General features: G+C 47.3%; 1 protein-coding gene across 14 annotated transcripts; it reads left to right on the forward strand.

The window, feature by feature from the left end:
• Positions 1 to 310: 310 nt before the first annotated feature.
• Positions 311 to 27938, forward strand: camk2g1 (calcium/calmodulin-dependent protein kinase (CaM kinase) II gamma 1). 14 transcript variants are annotated; one of them, XM_085903011.1, is made up of 24 exons: positions 1659 to 1785; positions 4204 to 4423; positions 6189 to 6283; positions 10609 to 10668; positions 11589 to 11643; positions 11789 to 11854; positions 12784 to 12856; positions 14001 to 14103; positions 14765 to 14848; positions 15215 to 15309; positions 15611 to 15733; positions 15853 to 15936; positions 16250 to 16292; positions 16936 to 16998; positions 19580 to 19620; positions 20131 to 20214; positions 21337 to 21381; positions 21472 to 21526; positions 21683 to 21763; positions 23523 to 23666; positions 24248 to 24323; positions 24407 to 24501; positions 24679 to 24915; positions 25250 to 27938. In XM_085903011.1, exons 2-23 carry the CDS (start codon positions 4359 to 4361, stop codon positions 24909 to 24911), a joined length of 1863 nt encoding a protein of 620 aa, XP_085759137.1. In that variant the 5' UTR covers positions 1659 to 1785; positions 4204 to 4358; the 3' UTR covers positions 24912 to 24915; positions 25250 to 27938. The 14 variants fall into 14 exon arrangements, with proteins under 14 accessions (XP_085759135.1, XP_085759136.1, XP_085759140.1 ...); XM_085903013.1 differs by having other exon boundaries at positions 21472 to 21517; XM_085903012.1 differs by having other exon boundaries at positions 1770 to 1785; positions 4219 to 4423.

Genomic DNA, 27938 nt, shown 5'->3' on the forward strand with positions numbered 1-27938 from the left:
ATGGCTTTTACTAATGAAAGGGGTTTAATGTCGCGACTGATTTATTTGAGTGAGTGAGTGCATGCGTGTGTCGGTCCTGGTGAAATTTCGCCTGAGGAACAGAGGGACTAACAAATCTACCAAAATTCAAGTCAAAATCACCTTGTGTTCCTTTACAAACAAACCGATGTACAAATGTGTTTGAAATCTTTTGTTCTCTGTTATTTTCATTGATCTTCACTGTATAATCTTGCTTGTTTTGTTCCCTTTTTTTTTTTTGTAGCCCCCGCCACCCCCGTTTCTCATTGCCTCTCGGGACTACTAATAAAAATGATTGTTTCAAAAGTGGAATTCAACACAAGTCTTCCCAAGCTGGCTTCATTTTGAGAACTATACATGGCAGCAACCAACCTAAAATGGATGCAGTACTGTAAGGCTGTAAAAAGAACCATAAGGTATACCCCCAAATCAATATAACCATAATCCTTTTGAATTATAAATCAGAACTATTTATGATCAAATATATCGTACTGTTATACACATTTCTTATGTCTAATTTAAGAGCAATCAAAAAAAGAGAAGATAAATACATATACAAAAATAGAATAAGTCACAGCAATATGAAAATATCAAAATGACTGATGTAAAAATAGTCTTACCTTAATTGTAAGGCACTCGACAGGATTTCTCCCAAACATGATTAAATGAAAATGTTAAATGTTTTATGTTGCTTGAGTTTAAATGTATATTTCTTTTTAAATGTATTTAGAAATAAATTACAATTAGGTTAAAATAAATCAGCAATTTCCCCAAATTAGCCTATTTTAAAAAAAAAAAGTCTTGAGTAGTACCCCATTATGGCTTACATTATCCCCCCCCCCCCATTCCTTTGAGAAGCTATAAAAAAAATTCACATTGCCACATTTCAAAGTGCACGATGATACCGTCCTCTTAAATAATACAACCGGAATAGAATTCCCCTCAAATAGGTCATTCAAACTTGCACTTGGCAGAGGACCCAAGCCCGCTAAGCCACAGTGACGGAAAATAAATAAATCACTCAATCTCTTATCAGTTAAAAAGAAAAAAAAAATGGATTAATTTTGACTCTCCTGGTTTTCAACCAAGAGGGTATTTATGGTGCATCTGTCAGGTTGTTGTTCCAGCTCAGTGAGCATGGCTGACATTGGTCAGGATTTGACCGCACGCCACAATTAAATGTGTGTGTGGGTCCAGTCATTTTCAATCTTTTTAAAGGACGCATTCTGCATTTAAAACTGTTCTCTTAAAATTGATGTGCCTTCAATTTCTTTCCATTTTGAAAATATACTTATCATTTCCTGATGAAATTGGGCTGACTGGGTTGTTTAATTGCGCACTTGATGTCTTTACAGGCAGCCCAGAGACTCCAGACACAACGATTTGTATACAAAACATTTAAAAAGTCAATTTTTCCATAATAAATAAGAAAAATAGCAGCATTTGGCTACCTCAGCAGAAAAACCACCGGAGGTCAGCAAAAGCACACTTTTCATTGTTGATAAATCACTCCCAACTTTCTAAATGGCATTTTGAAATCAATAAAACACTTTTTCCTCCTTACGATAATGGAGTCAATCCGTAAGTAGCGACCTTTTTATATGCTTAAATGTTTTTTTTCCTTTTCCTTCCTTGCTGCAGTTTTGACAGTCCATCATTGGGAAGAAGCGGCGGCATAGACTGGACAAATAAGTTGGGACACATTCCAGCCAGTTTCATTCAACATATGAAGAACCAGCTACACTCACACGCTACACTCTGCAACAGGTCTTTTACAGCTACACACTCAGTCACAAAAAAACATGAGGATGGCGAACCCAAATGTTAAAAAAATAATGCTATTTAATACAAAATAAAATTTCCTCCCCATATTTGGCAAAATATGTCATTTGAAACAATTTCGACAACGTATTCTTCACTCTGCCCCTTGTTCTCATTGTCTTCAAAGTAGTGCATCTAAACTTAAGAGAGAAAAAAAAAAAACAAGAGGCGGGAGCGAAGGAAACGTGTTATGACTCAGCCCAGTGGCCCCGTCCACCCTCTCATTATCATCATCATCGTCATGTGGTTGGTGATATAACGCGCAGATTGCGTCGTGGCCCCTAATATCTGTCACAATATTTTTTAGAAACCCATAAAAGACACAAAGGTAATGATCAAATAAAAAGCCGTGTCCATCATGACGCTGTGCTTCAAAACGATTACTACTTTTCATTTCGACGCCTCCTCTTATAGCTAATAATAGCCGCGGACGACGCACACACGCAGACTGGAGGACTTATGTGATTCATTAAATGACTATTTGCCAAAAAGAACTGTTACTCTCGCTCATTTCCAAATGTGCTTGCCTTTGCATATGCAGTCAGTCTGTGTACATGACAATTTATAATACTACTGAGTAAAGATAAGCGTATCGCAAACAATTGTCGAGAGAAGAGGGTGTGTCGAATAATGTCTGCTGCTTCAGTACCACGGATAGCTCCATAGATTTATTGATAGGCCATTGCAGAAAGCACCCTGATGAAGACGCTCGCTTTACAAAGTGGATGGATGGCTAAACAAAACCATCACTCTTCTAGTGCTTGTCTGTTGACTTTGACTTAGTAGTCAAATTTCCCACTCTTTGTCAGTCTTCGAACGCAGCGTGCGAGCATCCTCTGTGTGCTCAGTGAGCACTCTGAAAAAGAGCAAAATGCTGATTTTTTTTTTTTTTTTTCTCCCCGAGGCTTGTCAGCATGCAAACAAAAAGAAAAGCCGCAACATGGAAAAGTTCAAATATGAAGTGGTATCCGCGTGCGCGCGATGCAGAAAAGAAGGCCGACTCTCTCGCGCCCGGCTGTGTATGTGCGTAAAGACAAATGAGCTGCGCGCAGAAAACGTAGGCTGATGGCCTCGCTCCTGCCCTCCTTTTCCTACGTGCGAACCCGTCCGCCTCGCCTCCTCTTCCGCCACCTCCTCAGCCTCCACACGCTGTTACATAATGCTCAACTCCTCAGCCCTTTGTTAGTGCACGACGACCACACACTGCATGCCTCGGCCTCGCTCGACGTTAGACGGAGGAACCCACAAGTCTCCAAAAGTCGGAAGGGAGGGGTAGTTGGTAACTAGAGCCAAAATGGACACTGCATGCTGCACTATAAGCAGCGAAGCATGTGAGTTGCGGGGCATCATGATCCCCCTCCAGAGCTCCACAGCCTCACCCACCCTGGCCAGCAATGGCCTCCTGCTCACGCCACATTAAACATTTAGCAAGGCACTCTGATAGCGCGCGACGGCGTCTTTTAGAGCCGGCCAGCTCACGGTGCTGCAGCCCGTTTGAGTGTTGCTAGTGTGCTACCCCCCCCATTTTCCAAACTTTGCCCCCACCCCTCCCTGACTGACACAGAACCATATGCAAAAGGAAAGTCAATGACTTGGAAAAGGGCAACTATGTTCAGAGCAAGACCTTCATTAATCAATATTGATCCATGCTGTGTGTATCTATCTGCCTATACTTATGCAATGTGTGTGTGTGTGTGGATGTGTGTTTGAGCAAGAGGCCGCCTTGTTGCAGTAGTCAAGTGTGACAGAGAACAGTTGGACACTTAGGAAATGTGTGAATGGTTGTCTCTCAGCATTCAACTACCTTTATAAGCATTAGCATTATGCTCAAAGTTGATCTCTCAATATTTCTAACATACAAGGCAGCTTATCTCAGCATTCACCTGCTTTTACAAGCAATAAGATTAGACTGAACATTTGTCACATTCAACCATTTTTATACCTACATAAAATTGGTGCAATTGTAATGCTAGTGCCTCAAAATGTTCAAATTATTTGAAAAGGAATCAAAATTCAGATGAATGCCTCTCCACATACATTCATTCACATTAGGTTTCCCACTCATTTAGTGTGAATGCTTGTCTCTCAACTTGCATACAGATTTATTTTTAATTGCAATTGTTTCGGCTTTTCTCGTCTCTTTGCGGTATTCTTGATGTGTCAGCGTTAAATGAAATAGTCGATTCTCTGTATTCCTAAGGCAAAGAACCAAGCCTTACACATGTTCACAGTTTATTTTTTGGGTTGGGGGGGGGGGGCGTCATTTCAGCACATCTCGCGAGAACTCCTCCGCTCAGCTCACACGCGCAACTCGCGTCACTCCTCCTCTCAACAGCCCCTCCCTTTCTGTGTGTGCGTGTGCAGGGCTCTGCTCCTCAGACTTGCTTGCCTGTCACTTCGCTTGTGTCGGAAAGCTAGGCTACGCACCCCTCTGTCGGACCACCGCACGGATAGCCAGCCGCCGTCGAACCCCCACCCCCTTCCCCCGAGGCTTGGGCTTGCCCCTCACGGCACCAACCATGGCGACCACCGGAACGTCCACCCGGTTCACTGACGAGTACCAGCTGTACGAGGAGCTCGGGAAGTAAGCGGCACACACAAATGCACCGTGTTCGTCTTCCAGTCTCGCCCACCCCTGCAACAACCTCGTCTCACTGTAATGCAAGGCTGGCCAACGTTTTCGGGTAGCTTCGGGAGGGACCTCCGGGGCTTTTGCAATATGTCGCGCTCGCTCGCTCGCTCGCTCGTCCGCCCGCCCCCGCTAATGGCTGCAGCTAGACGGGCTAGCCGCTCGAGAGCGCTTGTGTTCGGTCACCAGCCCCGTTGCTATCGCGGTGCTCCACTAGCCGCGTTAGCCCCTCTTCAAATTTTTAAACGTCCCCGAATGTTGGTTTGTGAACATAGACTCAACCACCATTTTGTGCCCTCGCGTAGCCCCCTTCAGCCGCTGAACCCCCCCCCCCCCCTTTACCCCCACCCCTGGCCCAAGGCTTCTTTTTGACAGCTCCGCGCGGGCTCCCTCGTCCGGAGGCTGTACTCGCAAGGCCGATCTCTTCTTCTGCCCCCCTCCCCTCCCCAACAGACCACCACTACCCACCCACCCCCAATGAGCAGCTGCAGATGATTTGTGCTCCCGTGTTGAGTAACGTTACATAGCCCTGGATCACCTAATGAGGAAGTCATGCGGTCCCGGCCGCTTGTATTAATGTTTGCGCCGTAACGCCCCGCGCACCAGCTGTCCCCCCCCCACCCCCCCCTGGCGCAGGTCTGTGAACACATCACGGCGCCTCCCTCTCTCACACTTTTTAAAATTGGAGCTAATAATCACGCGCACGTTAAGAAGTGGTGACGCGCGTTTTCTCTGGATTTTGATGACGACATCACAACTGCTACTGTTTCATCATCATCCTCTTCCACATCATCATCACCACCCTTCCCTAAAAAGGCAGCATCAGCCATGTCTTTGCAGATCTCAAATAGTGGCTCTCCTCCAACACTGACCACTATTTTTTTTTAACCCTAAAGCATCTTTTCCGCCATCTGTCATTATCATCAACTTGTTTCACGTGGGGCCTCTTGTCAGCCGTCACCTCTCATTTGCTGCTAAATAATTGAAAGCAAGAGGAGAGTGCTGGTGGCGGTGGCGGGGGAGTTGAGTGTGGCGGCGGCGGCGGCAGTGGTGGACGCTTTTATGGAGTGACAGGTCGCCCGAAGCCCCCTCCCCTGCAACAGAGTGCTTGCGCAGGAGATGATAGTGCTCGGAAAATGATGGCGCAGAATTGCACTGTGGTAGACCGGGAGGGGGGGGGCGGGGGGTGCAGTTTCCATCTGGGGTTCGTGTATAGAATAAACATTGGGCAGTATGATTGTGTCAAATATAATTCCATCGTAGCATTGTAGTTGCGTGTCTATGGAAGATTAGTATTTGGTCGTCCATGAGAGGTCCGGTTCATTTCGTGGCGGCGGCATGGTGCGGCGTGGTTAAATCCTGACTTAAGCTCAACGACAGCCCTTCGACTGTCTACCGTTTGGTATGGATCGAATTAGAGCCAGGATAAACCTTGAAAGTTAAAATGCAATGTCCCTACAAAAGTTCCTAAATCAGATGTAAAGTTTTCATACTAGTTTTTGCTGTCCTTATGTTGACAGTTCACCATGCTTGGGATGTTAACTCAAGGTTAGCAGAGTAATCCTTTTTAACCCTGATAAAGGAGCCCAGAACGGAATTTTGCATGTGGTCCTGATGGATAAAAGCTATGTTTGCAATTGTTTCGGCTTTTAGGAACTTTTGCTTTGTCGAGTCTATTGTGAAGTGCCTATTTCATAACACTGTGGTCTTGTTTTCATAGGGGAGCTTTTTCAGTGGTGCGCCGATGTGTCAAGAAATCCTCCGGGCAGGAATACGCCGCCAAAATCATCAACACCAAGAAGCTATCTGCACGAGGTATGCTAACACACACTCGCACAGAAATTCACGCATTGCATCTTTGTTCTGTTTGTCGAGTTTCAACGGTGCATTCAAGCTCGATTAATCCCCCTTGAATTAGAACTCAAGCTCTTAAAGATGTTTTTTTAAAAATATAATCCCTTGTTTCATGCATACTGGTTCGTTAAATGTGAAAATGTGCCAATGTCCCAGCATGTACAATATTTCTGTGTTGGATGTGCCTTTAAGGGGTGTGACCTAGTGAGAGATGTTAGGAGCCGGATCCGCTAATTGGCTGAAATGAAACACATTCGAATGATTATAAACCAAAGCTTCAGCCATACCGTATGAAATCGATTCTAACTGTAATTTCACTGAGTCCAATCAGATCATCCCAGTTGGAAATGTTCTGTCCTTAAATCGTGTCGCACTGCCTGTATCGAGATGCGTATCAAATTGCCTTTTATTTGAGGGATGCACACCAATACAAAACGGCATTGTGACTCTCGTGGTCTTGTTTTTGGTTTAGATTTCCTTGTTTTGAACAGGCAGACTGCACTGCTTCACGCCACGAAAAATGGTGTTTATTTTGTAAACGTCGTTAGCGCGCTGATTGTGTCATTCAGAACGGACAAGAGGATGCTATTAAGGTGTGCGGGTGTACCTAATGAAGTGTCCAGTGAGTGCCGCATGTTTCAACGCAGCGCGCTTGTGTCCATATTTCCAACAGCCGAGGCGATAGCCAATTTGATCATAAGGTCTCGTGATCAGTTTAATGATCTTGCATTTTTTTTTTTTTTGGTGCAAATATCCGTATTAAATAACTCCGAACGTCCTCCGTGCCGTCAATTGATCCAAATTTCCAGAGCGGGTCGGGTGGGGGTGTGTGTTGTCGATTGGGCTCGCGAGGATGAAATAAAAAACCGCAGCGGTAGCGGCGGAGGGGCAGGATGTGAATCAATGTAATTCTTGCTGTGGCGTCTTTGCGTAGCACTGCAGCTCTCGGGGCCTGAATTTTATATGCCGCCGCATCGCCGCGCAGCTCCACGCCCACGTGCGTGCACACATGCCTGCTGCTGCCATGCTGAAAGTGTGACGCGGACTTGTGTGGCACCTCCCCTGGCTTCGCAAACCTAATTGAAACCACCCAATTAGGCTTCTTGCGAGCATTAACACACAGACACACGTCTTCCTTTGTTGTCATCAAGTCCGTCGTTCACTTGTCTTCCTCACGGCCTCTCACTTGTCTTGCTGTAAAAGGGGGATTGAGGCTAATCCACTTATGCTAAATGTATCTCGTCAAACACTAAGACCCCACAGATTCCATAGGCGCCTCCCCGTTTGCCCTCCCGTCGTCTGACGCGTCTGTGTGCGCGTGAAGTAACACGAATATAGCATGCATCTGCGTGTGCACGTCGCCACAGTTATTGTTCCATTTCCGGTGTCCAGCGACGGCCATCTTGGCGTGGGGCTGGGCGATATGGCCTTCAAATGAAATCTTGTTTCAATTGTTTGCATAAAGCTAAGTCAACTTGCCTAAGGCGAAGCTTTGTGGTTGTTTTATCTATACAACCTAATCATCGTCTTTATTTAGGTTTGCTTTGACGCTAACCATTAACTGGGAGTGGCATTAAACAGCTTGAAGGCTCTTTATTGAAGAATCGTTTACTATCTGCAAAACTGCTGCTTATTGAGTAGTAAGTTATTTTCACGGTCACCATAGAGTGCTAGTTTCTAAAATACTCCCTTGGTAGTCAAAGTCAAAATGTAAAAGTTGTCATGTCATTAGTATGCTCTGTCAACAGGGCATAGTTTTGCCTTCCGGGCATTATGCACATTTCGAGTTAACACATTTTTTTCAGTGCTCCTTGTCGCTCTCGCTTGCACAGTTCTGCAAATAAGAAGAAAAGTGTGCTTGCTTCAAGCTGTTCGCCACTCCCAGTTAAAGCGTACTGTCAAACTAACTCATAAAACCAAATAAACTAAACAGCGTGTATTTGAAAGCAAATGTTTAACCAGATCATGTAATTTCGTCTCTCGAGAGTTTGTTAGCTTAATGCTAACATAACGCAAAGCTCATGAAAGTGATATGTACGGAGAGCAATTTTTTTTCCCCACAATGGTTGTTGGAGGTTTCACCCGATTATTAATTGATTTATTAAATATTTTGGTCCTCATTCAATGACGCTGGTGCACCTACGCACCTACTATTTTGTCTGGTGAGAGTGGTTTAGAAAGGGCAGATCATTGGCTCGTCGCAGTGGGACATCAAGGTGAAGCGGGACACACAATAGAGTCAAGTGGAGAAACAAACACACACATGCACACACACGCACACACACACACACATAACAACGCAGGATTTGCGGCTGCAGTGACATGCACCTACACGCACTTCGGCAAACACAACATGTACTAGTGACTCCAGGCAGGCAGGATTTGACTGGTAGGGTTTTTTGTTTTTGTTATTTTCATTTTTTTTAGCCTGATGGGGCAAGTGTGACCTCACGCGTGGCCTGGTGGGTAAGTCTCTCAAAGCTCTGGTAAACACTGCAGTAATCTGAGGAGAGGAAGGGGGAGGGGGGGGGGCTGAGCAGCGAGGCAAACGGAAGCGATGGAAACAGAAAGGAAGTGCTGTTAAAGACTCAAGATTATTTTTTTCTCTGTACTTTCTGTGAGCGCTTCCTTACTAAAGGCATTCAGGGAGGCACGTCATTTCCATGTTTGGTGCAGTTTCACAATCCAGTAAAATCCCAAATACGATTGATCAAGAGCTTTACGTGTTTACGAAATATTTTTTTTATATGGGGATTTAAAAAAAATATATTAGCCAGAATCATTTACTCCTTCCGTTGATATCACAATTTTTGCTCAAAAGTAGATCGAGCGCCTCCGATTGTCCGTGATGTAAGATGGCCGCGGGGCCCGCCCCCTGGCATCGCAGATGGCCAATTAGAGAGTAGCAGGAAGTGCCAGTGTAATTACCCTCCATCCCTCTCTTTTCCCCATCTTTTACCCCCCCCGCCCCACACACACACAACAAATAGGGGAGATTGAATGAATTAGTGAATGCTGCAATGACACTGCACCACGCGGGGCACACACACACACACACACACACACTCAGGGGAGCGTGTGATCCTCTTCTAGCAAATGGACGCTGCGTGTAATCCTCCCTCCTTCTCGCTGTCGGTCTCGCCGTCCTGCGTCAGCGGTGTAATTAGGCGGCGCTTCGGGTCTCTCCCTCCATCTCTGGAAATCTACACCTTGCGGGGAGGAAGGCAAAGAAAAAAAAGAGAGAGAGACAGCTTCGAAATAACAGACTGCGGCTTTAAAAGCTCTCCGACGGAGCAACAGGTCGGACGGAGCGAAACAAAGAAGCCACATGACAGCTGGAGAGTGTGGAGGAGTGGCTCCTGTTTTAATTTCGATTTTTCATACCATACCGTTCTTATTGTGCGTCTTTAAATATGCTCGCTGTCTCCCCGCAATCGGTTCAGGTGATCGGCTCGGCGTACAAAAGTGACCGCCAGACAAGAAGCGAATGCAAATATTTGTTTGCGGAGGCCTTGGGGGGGGGGGCACATTTAGCTGCAGCGTATAACATGCACACGCCTACTCTGACTCATACCGGATCCGGTTACCCCCGGTCGCCCGTTGCTACCTGTTTTAGTGGTAACATCTCAAGCCGTCACGGGCAGGAGGTCATTTAAAAAAAAAAAAAAAACTCGTGTACAGTGAGCCCTCGACAAGCACCTTACAGGAATAGCAAAAAAAAAATCTCAAGTCATGGACACGCCCCCTTTAATTATAAATGCCATTTGTCAGACTATAAAAGTGGAAGGGGCTCAGAAGGGATCCCTGATGCAGTCCCACCTTCACCTTTAATTCTTTTGTCACGCCTGATCACAGTCCTGGAGATTTCGCGATAGTCCTTTACGAACATAAAAAAAAAATGTGAATGGAATTTTGCGAATTAGCAAGGATTTATTGTACTCATGTTCATACAACATACAAACAGAGCAAAATCAGTAAAATCCTTAAGCCTACTTCCCATCCAAAAAGTGCAAACACAGCAATATTCCACATGGGGACGGTACACGCCCTCATTAATTTCCACTTTGCGTTAAATGAGCTTAAATGAGAGTGCACGTTCAAACCTCCGCTTCAGTGCACCTTTTCCGCTGCTGCATGATTACATTATTAATTACATGCAATATTGGCTTTTACGCATGTGAAATATGTCACAAGTAATATCATCCCATCTGATGTTTATTTTTTTAATAGTATTTTAACAGTTGATGAGATGGTGTGAAGTAAAACCCTCAATTTTGTCTCCTCAGACCACCAGAAGCTGGAGCGTGAGGCTCGCATCTGCCGGCTCCTCAAACATCCCAACATCGGTGAGTTTGCTCCAGTGACTCGCACGCCCAATAGACGCCTCGCCTCTAATGGAGATGTTAAAAGGGCAAGGAAGGAGGAAAGAACTAAATCAATGACACCTTTCTGGTGGCGCTTGTCGCTCACGTCCTCGTGTCCCACTTTTTTTTTGTGTGTGTGTCCTCCTTTCCTGTTTTCGCTCTATGGATTTTTGCTCTTTGGCTCTTCGTTTTGACACATTTTGGCACGGCTGCGTCGAAAGTTAGGACAAAAGAGGGCACAAGAAAGAGACAGATGGAGAGACACGAGCGAGGAGAAGGAGACAGATGGAGGAAGGAGCGAGAAGATGGAGGAGGAGAAGGAATGAGCAGCCACTCACTCTAGTTTCTCGCCGCGGGGCCAGCCATCCTACTTGGCCATATTATACAAGTGATATTTTTCTTTTTTTACGTAACCAAAAGCCTGGATAGGCTGACACAAGCCCTCCGCCATGTCTCGGCCTGGCTGTCGGATGGCTGCGTGTGGCTTGAACGATACCCACTTCGCACAATTTCAGCTCGGATGGCGGGAGCTGTACCAGCGACGTCATCGCAGCGCAGCGAAAGAGGAGGAAGTTGACACGGCAAACGTGCTAACCACTTGGAACAAAATCGAATAAGCAAGCTCTGTAATGACTCGAGGGCAAGCTGCCAAAACCACAAAGGAGTTCATCAGGTTTGAGGTTTTCAAAACGCTAAGTCAGTGTCCCGACTTAAACCTTACAGAGAATGTTTGACCTGCTTGAATGGAGTCCAAAGTACAATTCATAATTTAAGGGAGTTCTGTTTTTACAAACACTTTGTGTGGAACCCGTGTACAAATAATAGTGTCTCCTCTCAAAGTGTGAATTGTACTAATCCACAAGTGTGAACATAACAGTCGCCCCCCCACATGTGTCTTTCAGTGCGACTGCATGACAGCATTTCGGAAGAGGGCTTTCATTACCTCGTCTTTGACCTGTGAGTATATTGTGAATACACACACCCGCGCACACACGTTGACATTTTGTCCATGCGCGTGACTGCGGCTTGTTTGTGTATGCTAAGCGCACGGTCTCCCTGCTAACCTTCCCCCTCGACCCCCCCCCCCCCCTCCCCTCTCCAGGGTGACAGGAGGGGAGCTTTTTGAAGACATCGTAGCCAGGGAGTACTACAGCGAGGCCGACGCCAGGTATGCACGCGCGCTTCATCAATGGCGTCATTTATATTTCATGCCCGCCTCTCTTTTATAGGCCTTGTAAATTCAACGTTGCCATTCACGATGACAAATGAGGCGTTTCCGAGGCCGGCCCGGGGCCACCCTGTTTGCGCGCGCTGGCCGCCTTGAATATATTTCGCCACGCTTTCCTGCCATTTTGGTTGACATTTAACTCCTCCAGTTTCCTCTCCCGCTGTCTGGGTGGTGCACAGTTTAGAGAGTATGCTGGACAACCCGATTAGCGCTTTTTGTGTGTCCCTGCACACCGGGAGGGAGTTTAAGAACCCCGCGCACTCTCTTACATTCGAATTAGGCCTGAGCCGCTGTTCTCTGGCGACCTTGCCGACGCTGACCTTTTACAGAGACGTGACACAAACACGAGCCTGGAGCACGGGGACTCGCCGAGGCCTGACACTGCAATCCGCGTAGGGCGGTCGGTCATAATAAGGCGATCGGGGCTGCAGGCCAGAGAGATTTTTTTTTATTTATTTTTTCTTTCTTTTATGTCTTCACCATGCAAGTGTGAAAACGCGGAATAACGGCAGCTTGCACGGACGCCCCCGTTATTAAGATGGCTTCCCACACGCGTTCCGGGAGTATCGATTGTTTAAACTGCAGCGCCTGTGTTATGTCTCCGAGGGAGAACGCCTTGTTTGCTAAAGGCTCGTTCCGCAACTTAGTGCAGAGTGCACTCTTTCTTCTTGCGTTTGGACATGATTTCATGCGCATTATCGCCATTAACGTTGCGGCCCATTATGGTTCATTGCGCCCGCAGTTGCGCGAGTGAAAACTCCCATTCTTCGATTTCTTGAATATTTGACAAATGCGAAGTCATGCATCTGTGAGATGAACATTTTTGTTTTACCGCATCTGACGTGTCTCTTTGCCCCTTTCCCCCACAGTCATTGCATTAGTCAGATCTTGGAGAGTGTCAATCATATCCACCAGCATGATATTGTGCACAGAGACCTCAAGGTGAGTGGCTGCCCGTTTCCGTGACAACCGCACTCTCTTACACACGCACGCACATGCACACACACCTCTGCTCGTGGCCATGGCAACACACAGATGGCTCCCGGTTGCTCCATCGCTGGCTTTCTATGGCTCGTCTTCCCCACCCCGTCCTGCTTTTTCTTCTTCTTTCCTTTCGCATCCGCTGGTTCATCCTCCATATTTGTTCTCTCAGTTGATGAGTCAAGGCCACGTGACTAGCGCGCGTGTGCGTGCGCGTGTCTTTGCACGTGTGGGTGAGCGTGTGCATGTGCGTGCGTGTGTGTGTGTGTGTGTGTGCATGTGCGTGCATGTGTGTCACCTATGGCAAGGAAAAAACAAGGACACACATGCACACATTACACTGACGTGGGTGGGTGCCGGCGATATAGATGAACCCCTGAAGTTGCCAGGACAACTCGAATGACATCACGCCACCCGCGGGGGGGAGGGGCTTAGTATCTCGTCGGCGTGCTGATTGACTTACACGGCTCCTTTTGCCTGTCAACCTACTTTGAGACGATGATAACAACGTGGCCTCGAGTAAGGATCGTTAAAATAATAATAATTTTGCGGTCCAAAAAAATTTTTTTTTCCCCCCCCCCCCCTTGGAACGCAATGCTATTATCCCAATGCGGTCTGGTCGTCTGATTTGTTGGCCTTTTATCCTGAGTGGGCTTTTACGGCAGGCCCTTTATGTCCTCCTGCCCAAACAGCGGCCATTTAGAGCGCCGCCACACTCGCCGCCTCTCGCTAAGTACACTTTCCATTTAGCATGCCGTCTACGGCGCTGCCTAAATAACTCCCCGGTGGTTTCTATGGCGACGGGCTCACATCCATATAAGGCTGCTGTTGCGGCTGCTGCTGTGGAGATTCTCAACCCACCCGTCCTCTCTCCGCTCGTGCCCACCCTTTTTTCCCTGCCATCACTGCGCGCTCTCGCACCTCTAGCGCCCCCAACACACACACACACACACACACGAGCCACATTGAATTCATCAAATATGTCTGAAAAATGGCTTCAGTGGAGAGCGGCTGTCACTTGCTGTCTCTCACAGTCTTGATCTTCTGTCCTGCATTCTGCTTCACCATGTGTGTGTGTGTGTGTGTCTGTGTCCTCCTTCCCCAGCCTGAGAACCTGTTGTTGGCCAGTAAGATGAAGGGAGCTGCAGTGAAGCTGGCAGACTTCGGCCTGGCTATTGAGGTGCAGGGAGACCAGCAGGCTTGGTTTGGTGAGAAAGCACATACGGAAAGGCTCATCACGGCAATGCGGGCAATCAAAACAACAAGCTCTCCCAGTATTGTTCAAGACACACGTGAACACATTTTCATAAAAGATGCAAATAAATTCGTCCTGGTTGAATATGTGCTCTATTTAAATGACGTAAAGTAAAACAAATGAATAAATAAGTCATATATTTACAAGTCGTATGATAAGTTGCAGCTTAGTCAGGAGATATAAATGCCAACTAGGGCCTCGGTGATCGCGTTGCACGAGGAGCATTTGATCAAAACTTGGTGTGAATGTTTGTTTCTTCACGCACACACGCACGCACACACACACACACACACACACACACACACACACACACACACACACACACGCTGATTCCAGTTCACGCTCAGTTCACTGTGTCTTGGCCCGGGGCCGAGCGGCCAGCATTTGGCTGACTTTTAAGCACAGGCCAGATGATTAACGGGCGTTCGCTTGTGACTCGCCGCCGTCATAATCTGGCCTTGCATTAGATTCCGGGAGGGTCAGCGAGGTAGTACGAACCTCCCCCCCCCCCGCCCCGCTCCTCAGATAAGCACAGTAAAATGTTCCCGATGAACAATAAAAAGATCTTGCTTAGTTGTGTCCGTTGACAATTTTCTTTTCCCTCTGTCTGGCAGGCTTTGCGGGCACGCCTGGCTATCTGTCCCCGGAAGTCCTTCGGAAGGACCCCTACGGCAAGCCCGTGGACATATGGGCTTGCGGTGAGTCGTCTTCCATGAGTAATGGCTTTTAATTTTGCAGCGACAAGATGGTTTGCTTGCTCCGATGACGTTTAATGGGGACAGCATGCTACCGTGGCCAGTCCAGCCCAACAACAAGCGCACGCTTACTTACTAAGTGATCTATGCTACTAGCGATGAATGCATTACTTTTAAATTCCATCTATCAATTTCATTCCCTTTTAGCGGCCGCAATTCACGAGTGGAATTGTCACTTTTAGTTACCGCAATAGATTTTGGTGTAAATGACTGTTATTTATCGCGCCGCTCTTTTAGGGACTTATTGATCAAGTGTCTTTAATCAAATGAAGGAATTGCATTTAACAGTGCTTTTCCGTTTTCTGTCAGGTGTTATTCTCTATATCTTGTTAGTTGGTTATCCTCCATTCTGGGATGAGGATCAGCACAAGCTGTATCAGCAGATCAAAGCCGGAGCCTACGACGTAAGTGTCCGTCCGTCGTGTGTAACGGGGGAGACGTTGCACGGGTGCAGTGCAGGGCTTTGCTAAGCAGTTTTGCAATGTTTTAGTAGTGTCCAATTGAGCATTGGTCCAAAGCTATTGATCCAGTCAGCCTCCCTGACGCATTGCAGAGGCTCGCTCGCTCGGTCTAAAAAAAAAAAAAAAAAGACCGATACACCCCCCCAAAAAGCGCACTCAATTTGAATTCTATACATTTGATTGTATTTAAAGTCACAAATGCACATCGCATTGGTTATTAGCAACCACTTGTCATTTTTTTTAGTTTCCTTCTCCCGAGTGGGACACAGTGACCCCCGAGGCCAAGAACCTGATCAACCAGATGTTGACCATCAACCCGGCCAAGAGAATCACTGCCGAGCAGGCTCTCAAGCACCCGTGGGTCTGCGTAAGTAACTCTGAATCACCGCTCGTCGAGAACAAAAAATGTCCGAATGTATGCCCAAGATTTTTTTTAACACCCTTATTGTATGTGTAATATATTTTTTTTTTGCTCCACCTTTGTAGCACCGCTCCACAGTGGCATCCATGATGCACAGACAGGAAACTGTTGAGTGCCTCCGCAAGTTTAACGCTCGCCGAAAACTCAAGGTACACTTGCTGGATTTTGCATTCTTCGTGATGATTTAAAATATGGCAAATATGGCCCACAGTCATCTGTAATTGTCTGTCTTTATTTAGCTTTTCACTTCACAATATTTCCTGAACATACTTCATTTGACTCAGCTAGAAGTTGGTATGCCACCGAGGCAGCTTTGAACATATCCGGCGCGTCGAAAAACATTTCAAAGCCGACGCGGTCGTCACTTTAATCACATAAGCGTCACGGAACACAAAGAGGTAGGAAGGAGAAGAAGCATCGGTTGCTTTTAATGTCCTCCCTCGCCTCTTCCTCCTTCTTCAGGGAGCCATCCTCACCACCATGCTGGTGTCCAGAAACTTCTCAGGTGGGTGTGCCCTTCGCCCTCTGCTCCCCACGCAGCACATGCAGAGCAAGGAGAGTTGGATAGTCGGAGTCCTCCTCACCCCCCCACCTTCCTTCCTCCCTCCCTCCCTTCCTAACACACACATGCACACACTAATGCATAAACATAATGTATGGTAGTAGACATATCATGTTATTGACTTTATGTGGACACCACTTGTGTCTTTGTCCATGCTAATATGTTTCTCCCTTTGTGTGTGTGTGAGTGAGAGTGTGTGTGTGTCCCTCTTCTCTGCTGCCTGTGGAGCATTTGCATGTTTGCGAGATAGTCTAGATTATCTCTTTTTTTTTTTTTAAATGTATATACATAGGGACAAGTGTGATGACATAAAAAACAAGATTAGGATTTTTATCTGACCCTGCTGCTGAGGATAGCTTGTTTGGGGGCCTTTTATTTCTTCCATGGGTAACATTTCGACTCCGGGCCTAGGAATCCACGGGGTGCACATCTCTTTTGCTTTCAGTCCAAGTCCACATCTATTCAGTGACGGTGATGTAGTTGGGCTTGAATCCACGCTCCCCCCCGTGGCTTCCTAGGCCCCCCCCACAGTCAAAAAGTGTAATTTGCATAGCCCCTCCCAACTGTAGCGTTTCTCGTCCAATAGTGGGCCGGCAGCATACCAACTCTGCTGCTGCCGCCTCCTCCACTGCCTCACTGGCTCAGGAAGGTACGTCCCAGAAGACACGCCCATCCACCTCCTCTCTAAACTCACCCACACAGACACACGTACACTTTATTTTTGGTTTGTTTCATGGGGCTCGTGCATGGGGCTTCACCCTCCGCTGGCATCTTCAGGACCACACATCTGCATGCGCAAACATTAAGCTCGTCTACACGTGAAAAATATCGACGACGCATACATATGTGCATCTCAATAAATTTGAATATTGCTTCAGTGTTGTGGAGATTCGAATTCATTGAGATGTGTGTTAGATGATTGAAGCCATATGGCCCTCTTCAAATGTCACATTTGATAAGTGCAAGGCCTTTAAAAGTGACTTTTTTTTTAAAAACATGCAGATGCCCTTTCCACAAGCAAATGGTTATCCAATTTGATTTAATGCGACAAAATCACATTTATTGCTCATCAGTTCACCTCTAGAGCACTTTCTTTCTCTTTTTTTTTTTCCCCCACATCGACAACTCATCTCACCTCTCAGTCGCTGCCTCCTCACTCCTGCCCTTTTCCCACACCAATTCCATCCCCAGAAACGAGCCATGTCACCACATTTGACAAGCTCCATTCCGACCTCCTGCTGACCCCCAGACCTCGGGGGCGGGAGGGGATGAGGAGGGGCGCTGTATCCTGGGGGCGGGTAACTGAAACTGCAGGGGGCCGGCAAGAGCTGGGTTGGCGTGCTGCCATCGTCGGACCTGGGTTTACCGGGGAGGGATAAGACGCGGATGACGGAAAGGGGGAGGGGGTTTCTGGGGAAGTCAAATGGAAGACGGGCTTCCGGATGATTCTCTTATTCCCCCACCCTTTCCCCCACTCCTGTGGTCTGGTTGTAGTACTTGGCGCACATGCCGCCATGAAGGAATGCTTCAATCTTGGGCTGAATGTGATTCATTCATGCCCAACTATAATCCAACTTGGAAAACACAACGGCATGGATCGTCTTCAATCGGCGAGTACTAAAATCAGACGGCTCTCATCCCGCCGGGTGGGAATGTGCACTGAAGGTCGGCGATTCCGATGGTGGCTCCATTAGATTTGAGCGCAGGAACAGTGTAGAGCGCAGCGGGTTCTCCGTCATCGTTGTCTGGCACACGGGAGGATCTTCTCTGCTCTACACTGTGCATGAATCAGAGTGCGGATTCAAAAAGGGAAGGCAGGTGCGGCTTTGGGAAATGTCTGAATGGTGCGCTGAGATTCTAGCGGGTGCTTGTGAAGGTTTGGTTGTCAGCTGTGCAGCCCCTTTAAAGGTTTGCGGGCTCCCTGGACCAAGTTGCCTATTTTGTAAGTTGTTGGTTTTTTTCTTTTCTTTCCTCCTCAATATCAAGTTTGACATGAGCTCTCCTGTTGTTTAGCTCTTGCATTTCCTTCCCCACGGATGCTATCACTGTGATATACATCACTGATACTCTAAACTGCTTCCTTGCACCCCCTTTTTGCAGACATCATGTTGCCATAATTATTATGATTTATTTTTGCCTGGCAATGCCACACAAGTGTGTATTATGTTCCACGCAGGAGTGTTTTGCCTTGCTGCTTCTCGCATGCGCGGTACAGCGGAACCTTTAAGCTCAAATACAATCAGTTCGAGACGCCGCAAAGTAATCCCCCGACTAATTTGACTTCCTTGGTGGGAATTTTTTTGAAATCGCTACTAATTCAACAGAATAACCCTTAGCCGGTTTGTATTTCACATTGACGAAATTAAACCGAGAGCGAGTCATTCTACCTGCGCTACTTTTGGGACATTTGACGTTTAGAGGTTCCCGTGTGTTTTATGGAATGTTCACCGGAGGCATTATCTTTGCCGCTGTGTTAAAACCATCCCGTCCACCCTTCGCCGCCGCCGCCTTCTTAACTTTGGCGAGGGTGAAGGGGTGGCCCCGGATGGCTGAAGAATGACCTGACCCTGGTTATCGGGAATGTTTTTCTGTGCTCGCTGCATGGCAAAGTTCAGATAAAGACTATTTAAAAGCAGCTAAGAATACAAAAGCATGACTTTCCTTTTTCTTTTCTTTTTTTTTGCCATCTTTCAACTCTGTGCCCCTTATCTTTGTTCTGCTGTGTCCAACCCACTACCCCCCCTCCCCCTTCCCTACCTTTTCTTCTGGAAGGTAAGAAACACAAGATTGTTGTTTGTTTGGGGTTTTTTTTTTTTTTTGTGTGAATTTTAACATTGTGTAGGTTGAAAGGTGACCAGGGCCCTTTAAGAGAAATCAATGATTATACATTAAGCCAGCTCACGGCTTTCCTTTTAGTTGTGCTGGGGTCCTTCCTTCCAGACAGGAAATGGATTCAGGAAGTTTACACTGCGCTCGGGTTTCTTCTCGTATCCCCAGCTGACAATGAATGGATTATGATGGGAATGGATTGAAAAGAGGTTAGCCAATTTATGTAGCTGAGGGGGGGGGGGGAAATCAACCCGGTCGACACATTTTGTAGGTTCCACATGGTTGACATCATCCTGTCGACCGTTCAGTCCATCGCCAATTGTGAAACTCAATTTTTCTGCCCGTTTCTCTCCCTTTCTATCCTTCTCTTTTTTCCCCCCCTTTTCTCCTTCTTTTTGCAGCATGCAAAAGTTTACTCAACAAGAAATCTGACTCTGCTAAGGTAAGAGTCCTTTGAATTATTCTTATTAAGTTGATTGTTCCTGTTCCTGTTTTTAGCTCGCTTGTCCACTCATTTTAAGTGGACTCCTAAAAACCCTTTGTGTCCCAAAACTGGATTTTTTTTTCCTACCCCTTTGATGTATCAAATCTAAATCAATCTAGTCTTTTTTTTAATAAATATTCATATTTTTTGGAAGCTTTTTCACCGCTTCTCTTTCAAGAAATCCATCTTTGTCCACTATTACGCATCATTCTCTCCTCCTGCCTACCTCTCGTCCTCCTCTTCCTGCCCCTGGGGTCTCTGTGCAGTTAAGTGGTCGGAGCATAGAGAGTTATTGAGGCAGTAAAAAGGATGATCTAAAGGCCATTTTGTGGCACTCACCCGCTCATTTGCCCTGTTAGCTCTCAACAGCTCGCCAGCCTTGACTAACATTAGCCCTTCATTTCCTAAAAGGAGCACCATTCTAATCTGTGTGTGTGTTCACTTTGAGTGTTTGCGTTCTTGTCCCAGCCTTCCACCAACAACAGTAAGAACAGTATAGTGAGCGCCATCAATGCCCTGAAAGACAGCAACATGGCAACCAACGCCCAGATGGTACAGTAGGCCCGCCGTAGTCTTGTTGGTCCCTGCATTTTAACACCAACCCCCAGTAGATGTTTGAGCGCCATTGTCATCCTGTTTTGTGACTGTCGTCCCTGTCGAGCCACCATTCAGAAAGTGTTGCACGCGTCCTCCGTAGGCTCCCCCGCTGAGGTGCGCATGTGCTTCCTGAATTCAAAATACAGATAAATCTTAAAGCGCCATTTTTTTTTTGTGAGTCTCTCTTCCACCCCCCCCCCTTCCCCAGCGCTCAAGTGTAATGATGCGTATGATGAATAAAAGTGTAGTACAGGGGGAGATCAGCAAGAAAGGTGAAGAAGAACCAGAGATTGGAAAATACTTGGTCAGCGCGTGCAGCTCTTGTATGGGCAACATTCCGACTAGGCCCGAGCGTTGGCCCTGAAGCTCCTCCAAGCACTCAGGGATGGCAGGATGGGGGCGAACTAAAAATTGGAAAGGAGTTGGTGAGCATATGCATCCGACCTGAGGCAAACTTTGGCTGGGCAACACTCCAAGTAGGCCTCACTGTTCCCTGTAGACTTCCACCAGCAAAGAAAAGAAAAGAAGAAAGAAAAAAAAGAGGCATTTATGTTGAATCTAATGGTGACCTGTTAGGACATAGAAAAATGTAGTAGGCCACCTGGCTCCAACTCCTCTGGGAAGAATTTGTTGGAATGATCTATCAAGTCATCCAGAAGAATAGCATTTGTGACCCATTACTTTCTTTCCATGATGGGATACTGATGACATTTAAATGTCAGGATGCACATGTTCACCTCGTTTTGACGTCACCGCTCGCCACGCCTTGCTTATTTTGATTCTACAAGTTTGCCCAGTAGCGCATTCGATCCAGTTGGATGAATAACCCTTCCCAAGCATCTGTAAACGCCATCTTCTACATTTCTACGCTTGCCTAGCATTCCTCCTCTCAGTAACCTTCTAAACCTGACTGTTGCTACGATGTGGGGATTCATTTGGGACGTAGCTGGCAGTTAGCTAAGGGCTCTAACAGTACATGTGTTCATGTATGCTAGCAGTTTCATTTTGGATATTGCAAATGAACCAAACTTTTGTTGCCTAGCGTATCAGCATGAATGACTTTGTTTTTCGTGGCAGGAATCTCAAAGCACGGTGGTCCACAACCCTCCCGATGGCATCAAGGTGAGATGCATGCTAAAAACACAGATGCTTGTCACCTGGAACCGGGTGGAGTCGTAACTGTTTTTTTTTTTTTTTTTGCCGTTACTTCAGGGGTCAACGGAGAGCAATGCCACCAACGACGAGGAAGAAATGAAAGGTAGGCAAGGTACTCCCTTTTTGCTTTTTGACTCTGATGAATTTGCTCTCCCATCCTTCGAGGGGCGGTTATTTTGGGGAGATACGCTCTTGATCGTGTCTTTGTACATGTTGTGTGTCTGGCTGCGTCCGTACGCACATGTGCGCGCGTTTGTGTGTGTTCTAGCGGACAGTTCAGCGCTGAGTCTGAGCAGCGCCACCGAGGAGATGCCCCCACTTCTGCCCTCACCTCAAAGCTCACCTGCCAGTAAGTTTGCTTTAAAACAGGAAGCTTTCTGGTGGAGCTAACAAGCAAGACCCCCCCCCCCCCCACACACACACACACACACCGCCCTCCCCTTAACTTAAACCTCCAAACCTCCCAGCCAACACTGTCGCTCTTTCCTGCGGTCACCAGCAGCGATTTTGTGCACATTCACTCACTTACCCACCAAGCTGCAGGTTCCCACTGTTATGGCGTTTTTGTTTTGATACATTTTATGCTTGGGACAACCCTGTGATCAATTTGTTTTGTCTGGGCTTTCGTGATACCGTCCAAACTGAATGCGACGGTTGAGTAAATCTGATGAGGCTGACAGTCTACAATTTGGATGCCAAGCACAGATGTCAGTCCTCACCCAGTTTAATCCGCCGGTTAATAATTTGGATTTGATCAAGGCCAAGACTGGCTTTGATAGCCGAGTTCACTTTCCCCCTCACTTGTGCGATGCCACTGCGTCTCTGCGTGGAATACAATAATTGGATCTTCCAGCCGAGGCCGGAGCCGCTCCGGCGGTGTCAGCGTGTTCCCAAATCGTGTCATGAAATGTCATCTTGACCAACTCTGGCTGCTTGAAAATTATATGAAAAAAAAAAAACCACGAAGTTGGGACCCTAACTTGTGTTGAGCCCCCCTAGAGTACTCTCAGCTTTGGCATACACTCCAGGCACAAAGCAATTGAAGCCATCAGGGCCACTCTGGGAACCCTGAAGTGTGTGTATTTTGAGTGTGTGTGTGTGTGTGTGTGTGTTGTGTGATCCCTGCATTTTCCCTTCTTGTTCCTAATGTGACAGCTCCAGCTGGACGAGGCCCTCGCTCCCCTTGCACCCACATGCCCGTGATCACATCTTTTCACACTCGCTCTTTCTTCCACTTTTTACCCCAAATATGTCTGATTCCTTTCTATCTTTGTATTTGTTTTAGGGATGATACATACCCGCAATACTATTTTCTGCTCACTTGTTGCCAGGCGGACTTCACATCACATTGCTGTAGATGTTCAAGGGAGTCGTAGCCTATTGCAGTGATTTGCTACTCAGTATTATTTATAAACGACATAGTGTACTGAAGTGAAAGTTAAGAGGTCACTGAAGGCAAATTTTGCCGATTCTCAATTCGCATTTGGATTTAATGTAATGACCTTGTGGTTTATAGCGCCACCTGCTGCATGGGCATTATCTTGGGATGTAGCCTTAATCTTGTAACTCACCTCTATTGTATTCTAAGAGCTCCCTCCTAATCTTTCCACCTTCTTGTCAGAAAAAGCTGCACGATCACCCCCCCCCCCCCCTTACCCGCAGGCAACGCCGACATCGCCTTCTGTCCTTTTTCCTCAGAGGACACTGTTGCGTCGTCGCAAGCATTAAGAGCAGAGTGCGCAGGGCCAGCAGTTGCATGACTCGCACGTCATAATCGGAGCCGCACTCATCCTGCTACCGGCTGCCATCTTGCCCTCCCTCTCCCCCTGAATCTGTGTAATGTCTATCATTTGTTCTTTCAATTGGCAAATTAAAAACTTGTCATGATCAAAGTTTAAAAAGCAAGATTTACTTTGTCATTTTTTTTTTTTTTTAATTGCCAATTGAAAACCAATTGAAAAGGGACAGAACAAATGTTTCTCCTGTGGACCTGCTCGTTTCTTGCTCTCAACTGCATGGGATGAGCATTTGGATGATTTCCATGACCTCTCCCCAGTGTCTGTCCTTCCATGCATGTGTGGGTGTTGACCATCCATTGTGTGTTTCAGTACCACCGCATGACGTAAAGCGCATGGCTTGGAACAGCACGGGCAACAGCGACTCTGAACTGTCCTGCGCGCCCGCCGCCGCCGCCACCGTCGCTCCAGTAGGGGGCAGCAACTCTGCCGCTGCTCAAAGCAACGTTAAGCAGAGTAAGAGCACATCAGACACTAACCGGTCGACCACCCGTCTGTCTACCTCTCCTGCCACTTACTAACTCCTCCCCCTGCTGGCCATTGTAATGCTCACCAACCACTTCATGCTTTGAAACAAGTGCAGTCTGAAAATGCCTTAACCTGGATTTGAAAGCATATTTTAAAAATCCTATTCCTAATTCCAAACCAACACAGGATTGAAATGTTCTTCCCCTTTGCTAGCTTGCTTGAAACATGAACGCTGACCGACTGATCCTATGAATGGTGAAGAATACACTTGTCTGAAATGATGGATTCAGTTTAATTGTGGGGTGACTGCATGATCAAGTCGATAATGAGTAATGTCCAAATACTTGTGCATTTCCCGACTGGTTCCCGCCGCCCTCGCGTGAGTATAGTTGTGATGTACGGTGGCGCCCTTTGCAGCTGGAGGCCTGCTGGCGATCGTCCGCCAATCGGGATATTGCAGAGAGCAAGTTCAGTTGACACTTGTCTCGCGTTGTTTTCGAGACAAGCGGCAAACTCGTTAGCGCTTGGTTAGCATTTGTCACCCAGTCTGCCCACCCCTGCGTCCTCAGGCCGCAAGCAGGAGATCATCAAGATCACCGAGCAGCTGATTGAAGCCATCAACAACGGCGACTTTGACGCCTACACGTAAGTGACAGCCCGCTCTGTGGCTTTACTACTTACCGTCTCGTAATTCGCACACCTCTTTGCTTTGGTCGTTCCCCGCGCAGGAGGATTTGTGATCCCGGGCTCACTTCTTTCGAACCCGAAGCCCTGGGAAACCTGGTGGAGGGCATGGACTTCCACAAGTTCTACTTTGAAAACTGTGAGGTCACAAAATTATTTTGGGAAACCCTGACTGTACATTTGTATGATAATAATATGGGAGAATCCTCTTGGGATTTAGTCATTTGAAATGTTCTTTAGGTTTAGCAGTCACTAGTTGAGAGCAGCACTAACGACCTCGCCGCGTATTGATCCCCGTCTGTCCGCACGAACACAGTGCTGAGCAAGAACAACAAGCCGGTGCACACCACCCTGCTCAACCCGCACGTGCACCTGATCGGCGAGGACGCGGCGTGCATCGCGTACATCCGCCTCACGCAGTTTGTGGACTCGGGCGGCCGCCCGCGCTCCAGCCAATCGGAGGAGACCCGCGTGTGGCACCGCCGCGACAGCAAGTGGCTCAACGTTCACTTCCACTGCTCGGGAGCGCCCGCCGCGCCACTACAGTGATCAGGTAAGCCTCATGGGACCACGCCTACACGTTACCTGGCTCCACTTACAAGGGAACCAAGGTGTCAAAACTGGGTGCCATTTTCAATGTGCACATCTTTATTTGAAGCTTTTTACGCCAGGGTACGTCAAGTCAAAACATCATCTTCTATGCGGCAATCTGATCAATAATTGTCTGTGGAGTATGAATTAAGCCGAAAAACATTCGCCTTTTGATTTATTTTCATCCCCGGGGCGGCCGTAATGACATCATACCACCACCGTCCGCTGTCAACTTAAATGACAGTGTCCCAACCAATTAACCCTACTTTGAAATCCGTTTATTTATTTTTTCCTAGAGATTTCATGGTGACGTTGCGTCCCGGTGTCGTTTGTCCCCTCAGTGGTCCTGAGCCTCCACTGTGCCGGTGGAGGCGTTTTGCGGGGCAGTTTTTTTCCGGCGAGTGTGTTTGGGGGGCCCCAACGCCCCCGCGTGGATCGGCTAGCGCCAGGAGCCCGGCCGGGCCAGACGGCATCCCTCTCCGCGACCACCAACCGACCCTCCCCGTGTCCTCCTTTGACCCCGCGGGGGGGCGCCGGCCGAGCACAAGACAACGCCCGGCCCCCCCTGCCGCCCGCCCCCTCCTCCCACGTGGGATGTGATGCATGCATCTTGGCGCCCGCCTGACCGCGGAGGGCGTGTCTTTGCCCTCTCGCGCCTCCCCTTGGCGGCCATCTTTGTTCAGCCCCGCCCGCGCCGGATGAGGCGTCGCGGGGGAGGAGGCGACTTACACTTGTGACAGTTTATGAGTATGAGTTATGAATATACTATGTAAATTATGACTTAGATGTTCCAGAAACCCACCGAAACCCCAGCAAGCATTTATCTCGTCTGTGTAATGAGGGAGAAGCGGAGACGTTGGATTTTGTCGCGGCGTAAAAAGCACTTGTGGCTTACGAAAGGGAACGGGGGAGCGTGTGGACGAGTCTGAGTGGGTGACGACGAAACTTGATATCATGAAGCACCAAAGTGTAGAACTTTAGGCGTTTAGCGTGTTTTGCCCATTTTCTCACCCCCACACTTTGGAAAGCCGGTTTAAGCTCGTGTTGTTTTTAGAGTTCTGTGACGAGCCTCGTTCTATTTTATTTTTTGTCCTCCTGTTGTGTTTGTCTGACTGGCTACTTTTTAAAAAGTGAAGGGGAAAAAAAAAAAAAAATCAGAAGAGGGATTTTTCTCGTAAGTTTGAAAATGCTTCCCGCGTACGTCCTGTCCTGTCTTGTCCGTATGCCGCAATGGGGTGGATTTGTTCGCTAATGCGGCAGGTAGAGGGCGCCGCTGAGGAAGGGACTGCCTCGCGTGAGGCGATCGCATGCGCGCCCTGACCGCTTCGCCTTCCGGTCTTGTTATTTTCCTGTCGGGCCTGGTTTGTTCCTTTTCACTGTGTAAATACAGTGTGTGTATAGATGTATGTAGAAATGTGTATCATATGTACATGCATCCCGTGCACTTCAGCAGTTTCTTCGAGTTTGCAGGTTTCCATTCACCATTTTTTTTTTTTTTTTGGGCGGCCCAAAGTTTTGTGTCCCACCACTTTTTAAACGTCACGACACGCACGCCTGGTGCTGTTTGACGTATCCGCCCCACAATGTTGCACCTGCACCACTCTGTAGTGTGCCCACCCACTGCAATGTTTTCATCACCCCACTGTCTTGTGTGATTTGAGCTCACCCCTCAATGTCGTGATCCCCACCCACCACGTAATGTTGCAATCTGCACCCGCCTCACAATCTTGTGTGATCTTCAGCCACCCAAGTATGTTGTGTAATCTTGACTGCTCGCATCATCACATTGTGGTCCATACTGCCTTGTTGTGAGCCACTTCACCCCCCAAACATTATGTGGTTACACCCCTCCACAACGTTGTGTGATCCCCAGCCATCCCATAATTTTGTGACCTTCACTTGTCCCAGTGTTGTGTAATCTACACTCCCACAATCTTGTATAATCCTCCCATCTGTCCCACACTTTTTTTTTTTTTTTTTTGGTCATCTGTACCTAACCCACAATGTTGTGGTCCACTGCTTCTCACTAAGTTCTAGTCTTCTCCTGTCCAATAATGTTGTGATTGTTATCCGCCCTACAATGTTGCGTGATCTGCACCCACCCAACTGCGTTAGGTGTTGTCATCCAAACCAGTCCAAAATGTTGTGATACACACTGGCCCAAAAAGTTTTGATCAGCACCCACTCCACAATGTGATGTGTTCCATTCCCACAGTGTTGTCCTCCAAACTGGGCCGGAACATTGTGATGGACTCATTATTTGGTGTGATTTGCACTCGCAAACCCACAATGTTGTATGATCTGCATCCCAGCCCACAATATTGTGTGCTCTTTTCCTCCCCTCAAGCTTAGCACCTGTCTGCCCCTCCTGAACTTTGATGTTGCCTCCATTCTCTTGGCAATGTTTTGTCTGTGGCCGTCAATTTTTTGTCCTTTTTTTTTTTTTTTTTTTCTTTCAAATTGCCAAGCTGGAGTTCTGCACGCGACCCGCAGGAAGTTGGGCTAGCAAGTGATTGCGACATACACACACATGCACGTATTTGATTACGATTGCAACCGAGAAAAACGACCTCTGGTGGTTTTAAAAAGAATTGTGCCTGCTCTGTTCTGGACGGGTGGGGGAGTCTCTAAAAGAGAGAGAGAGCGAGCAAGAGCACTAGTTACTATTATGCATGTTTCAGTTACGCATTTCTACCATGTACCTACCTGAATGAGGACAGAGCTCTACTAGTGTTAATAATATTATGACGATACTTGCATCTTTTGAGATTTCCTCCATCTCGAATGTTGACTAGGTGACATGATAAATAAACTTTTTTTTTTTTAAATCAAAAAGAAAAAAAACAAAGGGAAAAAAAGGATGCCGGAGCCGACGCTTGGTATGAGGCCCTCGATGTTTTTTCCCCCCTGCGTTGTTTATGGTATGATATTTGGGCTGCGCTTATTTTCTCCCCTTGCCCTTCCACCCGCCCCGCCCCGCCACCC

The sequence above is a fragment of the Syngnathus leptorhynchus genome, chromosome 22 (assembly GCF_054491065.1).
Source record: "Syngnathus leptorhynchus isolate UIUO chromosome 22, UIUO_Slep, whole genome shotgun sequence".
NCBI classification, from domain to species: Eukaryota; Metazoa; Chordata; class Actinopteri; order Syngnathiformes; family Syngnathidae; genus Syngnathus; species Syngnathus leptorhynchus.

Bases quoted from the DNA above. Each gene is read 5' to 3' on its own strand.
- camk2g1 (XM_085903009.1), top strand. From the start codon at position 376: ATGGCAGCAACCAACCTAAAATGGATGCAGTACTGTAAGGCTGTAAAA. The intron at 12,857-14,000 runs GTGAGTGGCTGC...CTCCTTCCCCAG, and splicing joins TTGTGCACAGAGACCTCAAG to CCTGAGAACCTGTTGTTGGC. The intron at 21,764-23,522 runs GTAAGTTTGCTT...TGTGTGTTTCAG, and splicing joins ACCTCAAAGCTCACCTGCCA to TACCACCGCATGACGTAAAG.